This window comes from Heteronotia binoei, chromosome 6, assembly GCF_032191835.1.
Source record: "Heteronotia binoei isolate CCM8104 ecotype False Entrance Well chromosome 6, APGP_CSIRO_Hbin_v1, whole genome shotgun sequence".
NCBI classification, from domain to species: Eukaryota; Metazoa; Chordata; class Lepidosauria; order Squamata; family Gekkonidae; genus Heteronotia; species Heteronotia binoei.
In genome coordinates this window covers 62,541,660-62,560,817 of record NC_083228.1, presented here as the reverse complement: position 1 = coordinate 62,560,817, position 19,158 = coordinate 62,541,660, and the positions used below count along the sequence as shown (strand labels likewise).

General features: G+C 40.0%; 1 protein-coding gene across 3 annotated transcripts in view; it reads left to right on the top strand.

Moving 5' to 3' along the window:
* TRUB1 (TruB pseudouridine synthase family member 1) overlaps positions 1–19,158 on the top strand; it is a 73,846-nt gene that overhangs the window by 2,477 nt on the left and 52,211 nt on the right. For 2 of the 3 annotated variants that reach the window (XM_060241564.1, XM_060241566.1), the window contains exons 2-3: positions 873–968; positions 18,934–18,989. In XM_060241564.1, the coding sequence (XP_060097547.1) occupies positions 873–968; positions 18,934–18,989 (152 nt within the window). The remainder of the gene's footprint in view (positions 1–872; positions 969–18,933; positions 18,990–19,158) is intronic. The other variant, XM_060241567.1, reaches the window with a different exon arrangement.

The window sequence follows — 19,158 nt, the reverse complement described above, 5'->3', positions numbered from 1 at the left end:
CCATACTGGCATAGTAGAATGCTTCCCTAAAAGCTATTCAGCATAAAATTTGATTCAGCCTTAAAGACACAGGCCCACCCAGGTTTAGTTTAGTCTTGTTATGCTTGTATTTTCTTACAAGACATGTGCCTCACAAAACTTCAGTAAATAGGAAAAGCAGAATGATGGTCAAGCTTCAGATCTCAGTTTAGAAGTCATTGTATAAATAATAAATATAAATATTTAATAGATTTATAGACTACCTCTCCACTAACAACATCCAAGGCAGTGTACATTTATTTGGCTTTCTCATCTCTGTCCAGCAATCTAGCTATTCTTCTGGAAAAAGGACCTCAGGGCCATCTGCTCATGATCAAATGGCTGGGTATAAAAGTATAGCCTGCCATATTGCTGTTTATTGAACAGCTTGCAATACCACATTTTTGCCTTCTATAGCAGACAAGGGACTCAGTTATGTGTTGAGTTTGCTGGTTCCCAGACATATATAATTAAATGTGGGGAACGTATTGGATCACAGTGTGCTGTTGACACACTGGAGGAATTCTGCAGCTACTGGCAGTTATGGCTTTATTACTGAAACACGTAAAGCAATATGATGTTTCTTGTACATTGCTATGGAACATAATGAAACCTGGTGTTAAAATAATTATCTGATGCTAGCCAATTCTGGAGATGAGAAATAGCTCTAGGTTAGCTATTAGTTTTGTGTGATAATTTCTGTGATTGTAATTCACAATTTTCCTTCCTTGAGATTAAACAGTTTCTATTGAATTAGTTATGCCATATCAGTAACTTACAATATGAATACCAAATTTGAGTAGTTTTATTTTTTGTGTGTATGATGTTATAAATCTTTGAGATTTTTTTTTCAGAAGCTGGTTTGCCAGAGCCGAGTAGGAATATGAGGAAACAGATTCTAAAGATTGGACATGGTGGGATTCTAGATAGTGCTGCTACTGGAGTACTAGGTAATGTGTATTAATATTCACAAATAGGTTTTTCCTTTATAATATTTTCTTATTGTGTTTTTAAAAATTCAAGTATACAAAGCATTGAACTAAAAGCAAGACATAAGTTCTGTTCAGAATAGATAACTGTTCTAGTCTAAATTCCAGAGAAAAGTAAAACTGTTTAGTCAGCACAAGATTCTAGAAGCCCAACAGAAAAGAAGTGGTTTTAATTGCTGTTAAAATGAAGCATGGGATGTGGCCAAGCAAACCTTTGGTAGAGAGTATTCTACAGCATTCTACAGAGTATTCTACAACAGGAATAAATATAAGGTTCTGTATTTAGGTAGGAAAAATCAAATGCATCCTTATAGGATGGGGGAGACTTGTCTGGGCAGTAGTATGTGTGGAAAGGATCTAGGAGTCTTAGTGGACCATACACTGAACACGAGTCAGCAGTGTGATATGGTGACTAAAAAGGCAAATGTAATTTTGGGCTGTATCAACAGAAATATAATGTCCAGATCACGTGCAGTGATAGGATTGTTTGCTCTGGTTAGACCTAGAGTATTTTGTTCAGCTTTGGGTAGCAACATTTAAGAAGGATATAGACAAGCTGGAATGTGTCCAGACGAGGGCAACAATGATGGTGAGGGGTCTAGAGACCAGATTGTATGAAGAAAGGCTGAAGGAACTGGGTGTGCTTAGCATGGAGAGGAGATGACTGTGAGGTTTTATGATCACCATCATCCAGTACTTGAAGGGCTGTCATATAGAGGATGGCGCAGAATTGTTTTCTGTTGCCCCAGAAGGTCAGACCAGAACCATTGGGTTGAAATTCAATCAAAAGAATTTCTGGCTAAACATTAGGAAGAATTTTCAGATATTCAGAGTGGTTCCTCATTGGAACAGGTTTCCTTGGGAGGTGGTGGGCTCTCCTTCCTTGGAGGTTTTTAAGCAGAGGCTAGATAGCCATCTGACAGCAATGCTGATTCTGTGAATTAAACAGATCATGAGAAGGATGGTGGGAAAGGCTGCATCAATGCTTAGTTCTCATGGCCATTTCTCACACACCCAGGGAAATGCTGATTGACACTTCAGAGTCAATCAGCAGTTTTTCTCCAAGCCAGCTTGGTAAGGGATCCTGGAGTTTTTTGTCATCTTCTGGGCATGGAGCAGGGGTCACTGGGGATGGGAGAGGGGAGGTATTTGTGAATTTCCTGCATTGTGCAGGGGGTTGGACTAGATGCCCCTGGAGATCCCTTCCAAATCTATGATCCATCACTAAGTTAAAGTTTGCATTCTACTTTTTGCTGATAATGCAGTTCTCCTGTCAAGAACAACATCAAGACTACCCTCTGTTATCGAGGGTTTTGTATCTTGTTGTCTGGAAGAATGCCTGGTAGTTAGCTATCAGAAATCTAAGGTTGTTGTTTTTTGGGGGAAATCCCATGTATCGTACACCACAAGTGGAAAATTCCTGGTAGTGATATTGAGGAGGTTCCCTATTTTAAATACTTAGGGGATTGGTTTAACCAGAGATTAATTTGGTCAGAGCAAGCTGCGTTTGTTAAAAGATCACAAAAACAGCAACATCAAATATTATCTTCCATTTCTTTTATCCATCTGGGACTCAGTATATCCCAGCTGCCATCTTCAGTTTGTTTAATGCTATTTCAGTTGAAACATTAGGCCATTCAGGTTTGACCTTGATCATATCCCTTATGAATATACAGTGGAGGTGAAGGATAGATTTAAGGAACTAGAGCTGATAGAGTGCCTGAAGAACTATGGATGGAGGTTCATGGCATTGTTCAGAAGACAGCAATCAGCACCATCTCAAAGAAGAAGAAATGCTAGAAAGCAAAGTGGCTGTCTGATGAGGCTCTACAAATAGCTAAGGAAAGTGAAAGGCAAAGGTGAAAAGGAAAGATTCACCCAACTGAATGCAGATTTCCAGAAAACAGCAAGGAGAGATACGGAGGCCTTCATGAAGGAACAATACAAAGCAACAGAAGAAAATAATAGAATGGGAAGGACAAGAGATCTCTTCAAGAAAATTGGAGAAATCAAGGGAATGTTTCATGCAAAGATGACCATGATAAAGGACAAAAACGGTAGAAACCTAACAGAAGCAGAAGAGATTAGGAAGAGGTGGCAAGAATACAGAGAAGAATTATACAAGAAGGATCTCAATGTCCTTGACAACCATGATGGTGAAATTGCTGACCTCGAGCCAAACATTCTGGAGTGTGAAATCAAATGGGCCTTAGAAAGCATTACTAACAAGAAAGCGAGTGAAGATGACAGTATCCCAGTTGAGCTATTCAAATTCCTAAAAGACGATGCTGTTAAAGTGATGCACACATTATGTCAGCAAATTTGGAAAATGCAACAGTGGTCACATGATTGGAAAAGATCAGTTTATATTCCAATCCCAAAGAAGGATAATGCCAAGGAATGTTCAAACTATCGCACCATTGCACTTATTTCACATGCCAGCAAGATCATGTTAAAGATCCTACAAGCTAGGCTTCAACAGTATGTAGATTGGGAAATACCAGAAGTTCAAGCTGGGTTTCGGAGAGGTAGAGAAACTAGAGATCAAATTGCCAACATTAGATGGATTATGGAGAAAGCATGGGAGTATCAGAAAAATGTCTATTTCTGCTTCATTAACTACGCTAAAGCCTTTGATTGTGTGGATCACAACAAACTGTGGCAAGTCCTTAAAGAGATGGGAGTACCAGACCACCTCACATGTCTCCTGAGAAACCTGCATAAGGGTCAAGAAGCAACTGTCAGAATGGGATATGGAGCAACTGCTTGGTTTAGAATAGGAAAGGGGGTTTGACAAGGATGTATATTGTCACCCTGCTTATTTAATTTATATGCAGAGTACATAATGTGGAATGCCAGCCTGGATGAAGCACAAACTGGAATTAAGATTGCTAGGAAAAACATCAACAACCTCAGATATGCAGATGACACCACTCTAATGACAGAAAGTGAGGAGGACCTAAAGAACCTCTTGTTGAGGACGAAAGAGGAGTGCACAAAAATAGGCTTGAAACTCAGCAGCAAAAAAACTAAGATCATGGCATCCGGCTCCATCACACCTTGGCAAATAGAAGGGGAAGACATGGGAGTAGTGACAGACTTCACATTTCTGGGATCCAAGATCACTGCAGATTTATTTATTTATTTCATTTATTTTATTCCATTCATATCCCGCCCTCCCTGCCGTGACTGTAGCCATGAAATTAAAAGACATTTGCTCCTTGGGAGGACAGTTGTGGCGAACCTAAGCAGTATAATAAAAAGTAGAGACATCACCCTGCCAACAAAAGTCCGTATAGTCAAAGCTATGGTATTCCCAGTAGTAATGTATGGCTGTGAGAGTTGGACTATAAGGAAGGCCGAGCGCAGAAGAATAGATGCTTTCGAGCTATGGTGCTGGAGAAGACTCTTGAGAGTCCCTTGGACTGCAAGAAGATCAAATCAGTCAGTCCTAAGGGAAATCAACCCAGAAAGTTTCCTGGAATGCAGATGCTGAAGCTGAAGCTCAAATACTTTGGCCACCAAATGAGAAAGGAGCACTCACTGGAGAAGACCCTGATGCTGAGAAATACACAAGGCAAAAGAAGAAGGATGCAAAGGATGAGATGGCTGGGCAGTGTTACTGATGTAACTAACAGGAATTTGAGCAGACTTTGGAGGATGGTGGAAGACAGGAGGACTCGGCGTGACTTTGTCCATGGGGTTGCAAAGAGTCGGACTTAACTGTGCGACTGAACAACAACATTTCAATTGATAAAACAGAGGAGTCCTTGGATTCAGTTCTTAAATTCCTACTTTCCATCTGTGGAATTCTGAATTGTGTATTGGAGTGACCCTATAAGCTGAATTGGAACAGCCATCTTTTGAAGCTTGGTATAGTTGAAGGTTTTTGTCCTTAAAAGTGTGCACTCCAACACCCAAGAGGGCTACCTCAGCTTAGTCAGAGAGGATCCTTATGTTTCCCATTGGGATAAATTTGTTGAATTACTATAGTTCCTTAATCTTTTCTTGAACTTCCTTGATTTGGTTACCATAAAGGAAGCTGTGAAAATGATTAAGAAATGTCTGTTTAAGAAGAAGAATTGCAGATTTATACCCCGCCCTTCTCTCTGAATCAGAGAGCGGCTTACAATCTCCTTTATCTTCTTCCCCCACAACAGACACCCTGTGAGGTAGGTGGGGCTGAGAGAGCTCTCACAGAAGCTGCCCTTTCAAGGACAACTCCTACAAGAGCTATGGCTGACCCAAAACATTTCAGCAGGTGCATGTGGAGGAGTGGTGAATCAAACCCGGTTCTCCCAGATAAGAGTCTGTACACTTAACCACGACACCAAACTGGCTACATCAGACTGGCAAAGATAATAACTTTATATAGAAAGGTGATATATTTCTCTTGGTCTGACTATGGACTAAGGTGGTAATGAATAAATGTAAGGATTCTTAAATAAGAGAAAATCAGATATTATTATCCTCTTACTGTTTTCAGTTATGTTAGTTGATTTGTTGTTTAGTTTCTTTTTTATTGTGTTATTTTATTTTACTTTGTTTTTCTTCCCTTTTTATTTTTTGTATAAGGACCTTAATAAAACACACATACACACACACATATATGAAAGTGAAGTGGTGTGTGAGAGGATGCAAAGTAGTATCTAGAATTAAGTTCTCCTTTGTATAATTTGTTTTTTGAGCATTAAACCAACAGTGAAGACAGTGATCTGATTTGCTTATGTTCTCTTTTTCCTTTGACTTAGGGCCAGACTAGATGTGATGGCATCCTCCTATCCACTGTGAGCATGTCACCACTATTTGTAAGTGATTTAAAAATTTCATGAGGGGTCAGGCCCACAGCATGGCATCCTTGTCCCCCCATTCCTTTTCAAGTGGTGAAACATCTATGCAGATGCAGTTGTTTTGGCACTTTATAAGGCATTCGTTTCAAGAGCATGTTAGCTTGCCAAGCTGCAGGCTCTTGCAGCATTTTTAAATAACTCTAAAATGGCTGTATTCTCATAGTGGGCACATCTAGTTTGGCTCTAAGTAATGTATAAAATTGGAATCTGTTGCTTGTGAATAATTTAAGACTGCCAGCAGTCAACAACAGTGGATGCAAAAGTTCTTTAGATATATTAAACTCATGGCTTCCATGAATTTGATATCCTCCCAGTTTAATAAGGGATATCATATAATGCCAAATAGAGCCGTATTGATCCATAGAAAATATCCAGTCTGCATATGATAATACTTTTGTTAGGACCCAACTAAAACATTGTATCTAGGGAGTCAGTGAGCTTTTACATTCACCTGTATTCTTTTTCATGCTGGATATCACATGTCACTTGGTAGTCATAAATGAAACAGAGAACATTTTATGTCGGTTTAATTAAGCCATACCACATGAAGAATTTTATTATCTTCAGGTCTGAACCTTTCCATTCACATTTTCTTTTCTCTGTGTTCTATCCTGCTTTTCTCCTGCAAAGTGGCATTCTAGGCTGCTTACAATAAGTCACATTCAACAGATACAACCATCCCAAAATAAGAATAATAAATCCCCACACACACATAGGTCTCCCTCCTTCACTCAGGCAGACTTTCTGATAATCCTCAGATTCAGAAGGAGGGTGTGAGCAGCTGTTTTTATTCTGCCCTAGCTGAAACATATTCTCAGGGTTGTGAAAATGTTTGATCTGCTGTTTTTTTTTTCTCAGCTGCATTATATTTATTTATATTTATTTTGATACTAGCTTTTATTTCAAGAAAACATTGGGTTCTTTTCATAATAGTGATTTTTTTCCTACTTGCAAAACAGGCAAAATCAAAGGGAGATTTTTGAAGTGTTGTTGGTATCTAGCTTCTGTAATATTTCTCTCTTTTTAATGCATTTTTTATTAAAGAAATTTTAAAACAAAGATAAAAACAACCAGAAAATAGTAGGAAAAAGAAACAGAAATACAGAACTAAAAAGTAAAACAAGGGGGATAGAAAAAGAAAAGAAAATATAAATAAGTGATTTCCAATTTTCTCCACAACAAATACAATTAAAATACAGATTTAGCACCTACTCTCTTTACAGCACAATCCTAAGGACACTTTATGCCAATAAAGGTCTGAACTGAGCTAATTTCAAAAAAAAATTAAACTTTTTCTTAGTCTTCAAGAATTTCTTCTTTTTGTAACAGTGCTTCATTTAATCGCCATCTAAACATATTTGCTTAACAACCGTGCTTATAGGGTTGTGATCTGAAAAAGTCTTTGGTAAAATCTCTGCTTTAACAACCATAGTACTTAAATCTTTAGAGACCAAAATTGTATTTATTCTTGAAAAAGATCTGTCTGTCCTTCTGACAAATAAGTATACTCCTTTGAACTGCCATTTTTCCATTTTCATCTATCAGGCAATTCCAAATTGTCTGTCAGATTAAAAAACATTTTTGGCAATTTACTTTGAGTAATTTTAATATTTTTTCAGAGAATCTATCCATTTGTGGAGAGATCACTTCATTCCAGTCCCCCATCAAATACCAACTTTCATGGGGAGATCTGTTAACTTATCAATAAGGTGTTTGTAAAAAGTCCTTTCATTTGGTGCACACAGCATCCCATTCCCCAGTCATCATCTCCCATCTCACCTCTTCTTGACTGTGAGTTTTCTGACACAAAGGAAAGTCCAGGATTTATGGATATAAGTGGTTTCTCATCACACTTCCAGATGTCTGAACTCCCCTGTTGCAAAGTCAAGCTGTTTGGGAAGTCTCGGCTGTCCCTTCCCTTTTCACCCCCTTTTAAAAAGTAGTCAGCTATGTACACATCATTGACTCTTCGTGCAGGGGCTTTGAATCACCATTTACATGCTTTGCTGCAATATTTTGTTGTGTTTGGGAGCCCATGGAGGGGTCTTTTAGATTGACAAATTCAAGAAAAACTACCCTTTTGCCATTTCTTGGAGTGGGATAGCACTGGAAATTGTCCCTATTTAGGCAGCCAGGATTTCTCCCCCGGAGCTCTACTCCAAGTCACTTCATAATATTGGTCTGGTGGGAAAGCTCTGTGGTGAGAGAAAAAGGTGCAGAATGCACTCAGGCAGTGTCACAGAAATGTATAGAGTCCTATGAAATGAGTGGGAAAAGGAATAAGATCAGGTGGGAATGGGAGTGATTTCTGGCATAGAAATACAGTTGTATAGGAACTAATGATCGCAGTACTTGGTGGAGGCATTCTGGAGCTGTCAAAAAGGAGCCTGTGCTTTGGATATGCACTTACGCACATGTGTGAAAGACAAAAAAAAGATGCTGCCCAAATGCCCATTCTGTGGTTACTGCACAGCAGTAATCTGAATGGTCAACCACATGGTGAGTGTGTGGAGCAGTAGGTCACAAGTGAATGTTTAGAAAAATTTTTCCAGGGGGGGCGGGGCGCCGAGAGAGAAATGGTGGATGCCTGAGCCTGTAGCTTCGTCTGACCGCCCCGTTTTTCTGTCAAAATCCACTCTCCTTCATGGAATTTCCCACTTAAACTGTTGAATAAAGCTAGGGGAAGCCTCTCCCCCAAGAAACAAAGGGTTAAAGTAAATGGCAAAGCAATCCCCAGAGCGGAACTTTGATCGTCAGGGGAAGAGAGTGCTGTAGCAGGGACAGAAAAAATGATGGCTGAAACAGCAAATAAAAAAGATGCCTCAGAAGAAATGATTACTGCAACTTCTCTGCAGAATATACTTAAAACAACTTTACAGGACACAGAGAAAACTATTTTGGACAAGTTAGACTTTAAACTGAAAGAAATCTTCCAACCTTTGTCTGAACAAATCACTGATCTCTCTACAGCACTGAAAAAAACAGACCTCACTGCAGAGAATGCTATGAAAATGGGAACATTGTTGCAAGCTGAAAATCAAAAATTACATTCAGAAACACTTTAAAAGATAGAGTACTTCAGCTGGAAACGCAGGCAAGATCTCAGAACCTTAAATTTCGAGGTTTTGAGGAAAATCCAAATGAAGCTTCAGCAGACCATTTTCGTAGACAGCTTGCCACAGGGTCACATTCCTGTTCTCTCCACAGCGTCTGTCGGATTTCCCATTATCTGTGCCGAAGTTACAGGAAGTGCCGCGGCTTTTGCATAGCAAACGTAAACCGCTAAAACCCAGTTTACGTTTGCTGCGCAAAAGCTGCGGCACTTCCTGTAACTCCGGTGCAGATAATGGGAAATCCGACAGACGCTGCGGAGAGAACAGGAATGTGACCGCGTGGTAAGCTGTGTGCAAAAATGGTCTCATTCAAGATATGAGCATCTGGCTTGCTCCAATTCTTCAGTTTAAAGAAGGACTGTATCCTGTATTACTAAAGGGACATCGAATTGGAAGCTTAAACAAGACAAATAGACGCCAACCTAGAGACATCCTAGTCTCTTTTGCAGACATAAGGCAAACAAAAATGTTCTTACTAAAGCTGAAGAGCTAGGATACCTAACATTTCAGAACACAAGAATCCAAGTATACCAGGATTTACCCCCTGAGGCTCTGGCAATCTGTCAAAAACTTAAAATGACTACAACTAAACTTCAAGAACAGCACATTCTCTATCGCTGGGACATGGTGAACAGGAACGGAACTATTTTATATGCAACAGATGAAGAAAGTGGAATAAAACTGTTGAAAGCCCTGGGACTGGAAGTACCAACAGATCCAAACAGGAAATCAGCTAAAAGAAACCTATCATTGCTGGACACCCCAGACAAGCAGCAACAATAGATTCTTTATGGAACTTAGCCTGTATGACATGCTGCAGTTGAAAGGTGAACGCATGTGGAACTACAATTCCGTGAAGTTTTAATGAGTGTGGTAATGCTATAACATTGAGCAGAAGGGGGCGCGGGGGAACCACGAAAAAAGGTTCAGCTCCAAGTTCAGTTTTCAGATAGTTGGTTGGCAACGGTTGTGGTCATAAAGACCAATAGTTGGGTTAGTGGTGTTTTTAGGAAAAATCAGGTTTTTGTTTTGATTTTTTCTATCTCTAGAAGACTTTTAGATCTTCATTTCTTTTTATTTTCTTATTTTTTTTTCTATCTTTATTAGGTTAGTAGGTCATAGTTCTGGTTCAGACCTTAGCTGGTTGTTGTTTTTAATATATCACTGGTTAACCAACACAAGTAGTTTGCTATACTTACTGTAATAGTTTATAATACATAAGATAAGACAGAACTGGTATCTTTAAGAAACTTAGGAATTTATTTATAAGCAGAATGTTGAATAAGCTGTTATTATGCATTTAAGTTAGTCTTGGAACATGAGGGGAATTAATAACCATATTAAAAAAAATTTCTGTTAAACTTAGGTAATGTAGTTAGGAATTTCAGTGCAATTTCTGGCCTTTCATTTAATAATAAAAAAACAATCATTCATCCAATAAATATTCCACAGACATAGGTACAGCGACTTATCTTCCAAATAAACCTTGGAGATATTTAAGAGTGTACATCCCTAACAAATCTTTTGATTTATTTTTAGCGAATTTTGAGAAATTACAAAAGGAAATAGAAATTACTCTTAATAAGCACAATTCAAAACTTCGCAATGGGGCAGAAAGAATCAATATCCTAAAGACCTTTATACTACCCAGATTTATTTTTTTATTTAGAACCTTGCCAATAAAAATTTCAGCCAGAACATTAAGGAGATGGCAAGGTATGTTTAGCAAATTCTTTTGGGAGCACAAAACCCCAAGAATTGGCATTAAAACACTTACAAGACTGATCTCCAGGGAAGGAATTGATATTCCAGATTTGAAACTATATTATAAGGCAATTAATATAGGCTCACATATTAAAGCAGTCACAGCAAAAACTCCTGAATGGGTTTTTGCCCCACATTATATGATATGCTATGGAATAGGGATGTGCAAAAAAAAAAATTCGAATTGACACGGATTCGGAAGTATATGGGGGGGGGGCGGGAATTTGGAATCCCCGTATACTCCTGAATACCACATTCAGAATAGCCGCATATACGGTAGATGCGCAGCTATTACCAAATATACGGCCCTATTATACCCTATGGGCCATTGAAATCAATGGCAAATAGGGTATATTTGAAGCCGCATGGAGGGGAGAGGGTTTGAGATAGAGCCCCCAAATTTGCAGGGGACCTGCAGGGGACTCTCCCCTCCAACCCCCCCAAGTCCCAAAAAGATTGGGCCAGGGGATCCCATTCCGGGGGCACCCAAAGAGGGTGCCCCTATTCTATCATTATACCCTATGGGCCATTGAAATCAATGGCAACATAGGGCATAATTAGAGGCTACTGGGGGGCAGGGGGGTTGAGGGAGAGCCCCCAAATTTTCAGGGGACTTGCAGGGGACTCTCCCCTCCAACCCCCCAAGTCCCAAAAAGATTGGGCCAGGGGGTCCCTGTCTTTGGGCTCCCCAAAAGGTCCATTGCTAACAATGATGGGGAAAGCCCAATTAGCCACTTCCTCACTGTAATTGTCGTGGGAAAAGTGGCTTTGGGGAGCAGGGGGTTGTGCAGCTTCAGGGCACTTCCAAACTGCTGTGCAGCTTCAGGGCACTGTCCCACACAAAACCCACAAGGCCAAAAAAAATTGGACCAGGGGATCCAATTCCTGGGGCACCCAAAACCAAACCTAACCACATCAGAGAATCTCTATAGGACCCAAATGCACTACATCCCTCTATCTACTCCATGAACCCTGCAGGCCTGGAAGCAATATAAACCCAGTTGCCAACGTCACTGCCACACAAAACACAATCTGCTCAAGGTCTGCTCTGCAGACCTGGCTGCAGCAAACCCAGATGCCAGCTCTCCAGCCCTGCCCCAAACAACACGGGGAGAGCTGGCCAACCACAACAAACCTGCTGGTTCTGGGTCTCTCACCCAGGTGCCAGCTTCCCTGCCACAGAACACACAATGTACTCTATAAAAACAAGAAAGTGACCCAGCCCACACACACCCTCGCCAACCCCCACACCAACCAGAGGTAATTTAAAAAAAACCAAAACAAAACCAGCAGAATCACAAAAGGCCAAGTGTTAAAAAAGTGGCCTTTTCACCAACAAGAAAGCTCAGGCCAAATCAGTCAACAACACCCCCCCCCCCAATAACCTGAAGAGAAAAGTAACACAGCAGCAACACAACACAGCAGCAACAAATCAAACACTGAAACAGTAAAAAACTCAACTTTTAACAATACAGGAACTTCCCCCCCCCCAAAAAAAACCCCTTCAACCTAACCCCAAGAAATCCAAGCCACCCAAATCAGGAGAAGTAAAAGGACACTGCACTTTTAAAAGTCCTCTCACTAAATTAAGATATGGGCAAATTAGCAAAAAACCCCCACCCCAGGCCCCTACCCCCAGCAGAACCTAACCCCAACCCCAAATAGGCTACCCTACCCACCCAGTACTCACCCACCTAAATCTGGACAAGTAAAGGGACTCTAGTCCTTTTACCAACAAAAACTAAAACAAGAACCCCAAAACTGTCTTACCTTGTCTTCTCTGAGTCCAGGGAAGTAAGGCTTAGTGAGAGAGCAGCAGGCAGCAGCAGCTGAAGCCAAGGGCCAGCCACCAGCAGCAGCACAATCTCTCTCACACACACCAAGCCACACACCAACACAGCAATGGAGGAGTCCAGCAGGAAGACTCCTTTAAAAGGTTCTCTGGCCCTACAGAGAGCAATTTCAAAAAATAGCACTGCTCTCTGATTGGCCAGACAACAGTGCTTACTTGGATACCCAAGTAAGCAAAAGATCAAAATAACAACAATGTAGCTGATGGCTGGGCCATCAGCTACACAACAGCCCTGCAAAGCATGCATTTGCAATGCATTTTGCAAATGCATGCTTTGGATTGGCTGCTGGGGCTCCTCTTCCCCCCCCCCCTCCCTGATCCCAGGGAGGCTATGGGAGAGGCGGGAAGAGGCCACTAAAGGCGGGAAAGTACTAGGCAAGCAGCTCCTTTGAGGCTGCAGAAGCCACTTTTCCGCCTTTTGCTTTGACAGCTGTATACTTCCGAATAGCTGTTCGGAAGCATACGGCGAGCCGTATTCGGCTGCCGCATAATAGGCGGCAATGGGAATCGGCTACAGCCGATTCCGTATACAGCCGAAACAGTGTTGATTCGGCTGTATATTCGGTTCGGCCGAACTGAATGCACATCCCTACTATGGAACCAAGATTTGGCCAAGAATAGATTTAATAAATGTAAAAACCTTTCAGACCACTTACTATTTCTATGGTACAAACGACAAGGAAAGTTAGCTCCACAAATATCCCCTTTATCCTCCTTCATCAATCAGCGGTGGTTCATGTCAAGTTTAAGTTCGGCAGAGCTAAGCAATTGGAGAGAAGTGGGTTTCACCAGCATTAAACATTTTTGGGACAAAGGAACAATTATAGAAAATACAACCCTAGAACAAAAACTAAATCAAAAGGTGCATTGGTTTCAATATATGCAATTGTGACATTGCTTAAATTCTAAAATGGTGAAACAAGCATTTACCAGAGATTTAACACCTTTGGAAGCATTGTAAAGAGCATCAAATAAGACTCACCAGGTTCCTTTACTCATTGTTAAGCATCCTAGAGGAAGAAGAAAGCACACTATATCAAAAACATTGGTCTATAGATTTAAACAAAGTAATACCTAAGGAGGACTGGGAAAACATCTGGACCTCCCCTGGTTATATTTCTAATATCTTTAGTCAGATTTCAAACGTTTAAACTTATGGCAAGATGGTATTTTACGCCTTCTATATTATACAGATTTAAGGCTTCAGATACTTTAACTTGCCCCAAACAATGTGGTCAATTAGCCACATATTTTCATCTATGGTCATGCCCTTATATGCAAGATTATTGGAAAATGATTGTAATTGAATTTAATACTATGCTAGGCATCCACTTACCTTATAATCCTGAAGTATTGTTGCTGGAAAACTGGACTCATTCAGGTGTACCTAAAGGAAAATGGAAAATTGTGTCAACGTTATTAGCATCTGCAAAAACGCTCTTGGCATACAACTGGAAAACTCCTAGTATAACATCCCTAAGCTCATGGAGGAACAAAATTTGGGATTATTTTATTCTTAGTAAACTGGCATATTCTAGCAAAGATATATCCACAAAACTTTATGAGAAAAAGATTATAGAACAATGGCACCCAGTTGTTACTTACCTGACTGAACACAATATTTTGCCTAGGAATGTAATGTATCAGAACTTGATTTACTTTTGATATGCTGTTTTGTTTTTAGTTAACCAACTTGCCAATATATGCAATTTTGGAAAAAACTTGTTAAATTTATGAAAATTAATAAAAATTTGAATTAAAAAAATAAAAAAATTCTCCAGCACAAAAAATAAAGATCAAATTGTAGACGCAGCCAAAACATGCTAAGCCTGCTGTCTGACTGCTGCCTCAGTGTACAAAGTTCCTTAGTAGTCTTTCTGATTGTGCTAAATGTTAGCAAACTTGTCTAGGGCTATCCTTAGGAATATGTAGCAGATCAGACATTTGGATCTGTCTCCTCATACCTCAGCCCTCCAAATCTGAATTGTCTGTCTTCTATTGTAGACCTTGTATGGCCCATCCCTCCGTGCTGTAATCCCCCCCCCTTTTTTTTTTGCAAGATAAGGGAGATTGGAATTATTTGCAGTGTACAGCATTTACTGACTTCAAAAGCTGTGTGCGTACAATAGGTACTTTTTAACTTTTTCGCAGTAGTATCCCAATTTTTGATTGTGGGCTGGGAAAAATTCAGCAGCTGTTTAGAATGGGGTGTTAGACATGCGGCCTGAGGGCTGAAGCAGGCCCTTGGAGGGCTCCTATCAGCCCCCCGAGCAACTGGCTCTTGTCTGCTTCCATTTCCTTTTCTCGCTTCCTTCTGCATCTCAACTTGCTTTGCAAGGCTTGCTCAATTGCACAGGAGCTACTGAACAAAATCTTGATTTTCTTGCTGGCTTCCGGTGTGAGTTTCCAACAGAGCTGTCGTCTCCTGAATAAAGGGAAAACTTAATCCTTTGTTCAGGGTAGTATGGAGCCTTAACAGACTCTCTGCCTGCATTTCTCAGTTAGAGATTTGCCCAGGATTACGTGCAAATACTTTGAGCCATTGATCTCAGCTGATGATTGATTCCGAAGGGGATTTTTCTGAAGCTTTGAAGATCCGGCGTGGAAAAGGAACGTCGTTCAGCATCTACAAAGGATTAAGAGCCATTCAATTGGCTTAAGCCTGTCTGGATCTCACTCTCTTTTGGGACTGATAAACATCTGAAAGACTAAGAAGACCGAAGTTTAAAAAGCATAGCCGCTAAGGTACTTTGATCATTATCTCTCCGGGACGTTTCTAAGCTAATCTAAATAACAGTGGAAGGTGGGAAGGCCCGTATAAGAAAGAAAGCGAGGGGAGGAGAAGAAATTTTGAAACTTGGACTCTGTTAAATTAAAGGCATTGATAGAATTTGGGAAAGAAGAAAATTGTTTTGAATACCTGTGGTCAATGACATAGGCTTCTGTGTAATGGCTCTGTACTTGCAATCAACATAACAAGTATTTAAAGACTGCAATATTTGGAGAACGAGAGCTGAGCTCAGTGAACCAGGAAGTAAAAGCTTAAGGTGTATTGGCAATCAACATAACAAGTAAAGACCGCAATAGTTGGAGAACGTGATCTGTGCTTAGTGTACCAGGAAGTAAAAGCTGAAGGTGAGAGGAGTAAGAGGAAGGTTTTTGCTAGAGATTTTTAACCATAGAGAAATTACGATCGCCATTTTGAAAGAGGGAAAATTGCCAAAAACTGTTAAAAATCAATATCTCAGCCCAGGAAGGTAGGAGTAGGACGAAATTAGTCTTATTTTAAACAGCAAGTTCTAAGCTACTGGACTTGGTGCTGGATTTAGAATTGGAGCCTTTTGAGTTTTGGGGGGGTTTTTATGTCAGAAGGAAGATTAACTCGTGCAAGATCTCATTCTTTGGACAAAATGCAAAGGCAGTTTGATACCATGGAAGCCAGGATTATGAAGGGTGTGGAGAAGATGATAACAGCTAGCAAAAAAGAGCTTAAGAAGGATATTGGAGACCTTAAAAAAGAAGTTGAAGATTTTAAAGATGAACTGGGTATGGTTAAAAACAGGGTCAAGGAGGTTGAAGAGAAAGTTGATGTACATGCTTCCACCTTATTAAAACTTCAAGAGAAGGTAACAATTCATGACTGCAGATTAATGGAAACTCAAGTGCGTCTGAGAGGAATACCTGAAGGGAAGGGAATTGACTTAATGGATTATAGGGTGAAAACAATTGCTGACTATTTAGAGGAAGATCCTGAAAAATTCAGAAACATGTTGGACAGTGTCTATAGAGTTAATTCATCATATGCAAAAGACAAAGGCCTACCAAGAGATATAAGACTAAGGTCAAAGGATGTGGCAGGGAAAATTCTAAATAAAAGTTTCCAAATAGCTCTGACAGTGGAAGGGAGTAGAATCAAAATAATGAAAGAGCTGCCAAGACAAGTGATAAATGACAGGAAGAAATACAAGAGATTAACAGAGAAGCTGCGTGCAGAGGGAATGAGATGCAGATGGATACTACCCGAGAGTTTGGGCTTTGAACAACGTGGAAGAAGGATTATAATAAGGAATGAGCAAGAGATGTACAGTTTTTTTGAAGAGAATAAAGATTCTGCATCATAATGGAGTACAAGTTACTATCTTGGAATATAAATGGACTAAATTCACCACAAAAACGAAAAACAACATTTCATTGGATTAAAAAGCAAAAGTGTAATATAATTTGTTTACAGGAAGTTCATATACAACAAAAAGATTACAAATTTTTGTGGAATAAACAATTGGGATTGGAATTTTTTTCATTGGCGGATCAAAAGAAAAGGGGTGTGGTCTTTTACATCAAAGAACAATTAGAACCAAAACTGATATTTAAAGATAAAGATGGAAGATATATAGCAGTGGAAGTGATGATGGATGCAAAGAAAACGTTGTTATTAAGATTTTTATAAGGCCTGGTTCACACATGCTGAAGGCAGAGGCCTGTGGTGCTAGAAAGGAGAGGACGGTGAGGGATGGTGGCTCAGTGGTAGAGCATCTGCTTGGTAAGCAGAAGGTCCCAGGTTCAATCCCTGGCATCTCCAAAAAAGGGTCCAGGCAACTCAGCTTGAGACCCTGGAGAGCCGCTGCCAGTCTGAGTAGACAATACTGACTTTGATGGACCGAGGGTCTGATTCAGCATAAGGCAGCTTCATATGTCCATATGCGCCCAAACTTTTTCCCAAACTTTTTCCAAATCCAAATACCATACTGGTATTAGAATTCAAGAAAATTGAAAAATACTGATGTTTTCCAGGTTCAATATACCTGAACCCGAAAAATACTGGGTTTTTTTTTTTTTTTTTGCACACCCCTAGTATGGGCTCTGTGTTTTGTTTAAACTGAGCTGCACTTCTATCAAAGTAATTATGCCTAAGTGCATTTCAACATTAGCATGCTAGCATAATACCATCCAAGAGCTACAGATCTTTTATGGCAGATATGCGAGGATGGCTGCTTTGTATGGGTTACAGCTAGGATTGTCAACCTTCAGGTGGTGTCTAGAAATTTTCCAATATTACAACTGACCTCCAGGTGACAGAGACCACTTCACTTGGAGAAAATTTTCAGGTATTTCCCAGAATGGAACTGGCAGCCCTCGTTACAGCAGAGTTTGAAACTGGTGATGAGCCTTCTGCCTCACCAACATCAAGTTTAAACTGACCCCATGTGCTGCTTCTTCAGTGACAAGTGTTATGAATTATAGCGTTTACTGAAACGTTCCAGGTATACTGAAGATTCATTATATTTCTTAGAAGCTTGCAGTGTAAGTACACATGAAGAGCCCTGCTGGATTAGGCCAAAGATTTATTTTGCCCAATAGCTGACCAGGTGCGTTCAAGAAGCCCACAAACAAAGCATGAAACAATCCTCCCCTGCTGTTGCCTCCAACAACTGGTGTTCCATAGATCAGTTTCCATTTAAACAGCACTGTGAATAGTCTTCTTTTAGCTATGTAAGCTAGTGGCCATTACTACAACTTACAGCAGTGAATTTTAATGTCTTAATAAATGCTCAGAGTGATATAGTATAGCTAGCTCACTTCTGTTGGAATACTGTGTATTTTGCCTTGCCTTGTTAGGAAAGAAGCACCAGGCTTCTTTCTTAACATTGCTAGAAATACATGTTAGTTGTATGCCTCCTCAGCTTCAGTAAGACATCTGAAGCTGTTATAAGAAATCTACAGTTGCTTACAATTTAGAACAATTAAAAGTATTAATACTCCACCATTGTCTTGCTCACTAAGATACCTGGTGATAATTGTTCTTTTCAAGACCATTTTAGGCTTCTCAGTTATATTTCCCCCTCTGCCATGGCTCTGTAAGTGATATATTAATTTCCTTAGTATAATCTGCCACTTTGTCTATTGGGTTACTGCTGAATGCTAATAGCCTTTTAAATGGTGCATTAGTTAAAAGAAAGGCTGTTCTTCATAACTAATGAAACTTTCTAAGACTTTATCCAAGCGAACCATGTGAGGAGGTTAACTGTGTTTGCTAATTCTGTGCAGATGCTTAGAAAATATGCTGTCCCCAAGCAAAGCTGCCAACATAGAACTAAAGGCATTTGAGCAAGGTTTTTTTGGTCTGTTTCATGTTTGTCAGCAACCTCAAAGATTAAAAGCAGCGTTTGCTTGTCTTTATGGCATTACTTTACCATTCTAAATTACTAAGTTTTGTTTGCAGGAATCTTCCTTGGACTGCACATCTGTGAAATAGCATTCCTGGTAGTGTGAAGGAAAGCAGCATGTGGTAGTAAATACAGAAGGTAGCAGAACGCCTGTTCTTACAGTTATGTTTCTCTTCTTAACAGTGGTTGGCATTGGAAAAGGAACAAAAATGCTGAGTGACATGTTGGCAGGTTCTAAGGTATGAAAATTGAGGTACTTCTTATGGTTTTCCTTCATGTTTGTTCAAGGAACAAGTGAAAATAAGGGGAAGGGCTGTGTCTCAGTGGCAGAGCACTTGCTTGGCATGAACAAAGTCCCAGGATTCAGTTCCCAGCATCCTGGAGAGCCATTGCTATTCTGAGTAGATA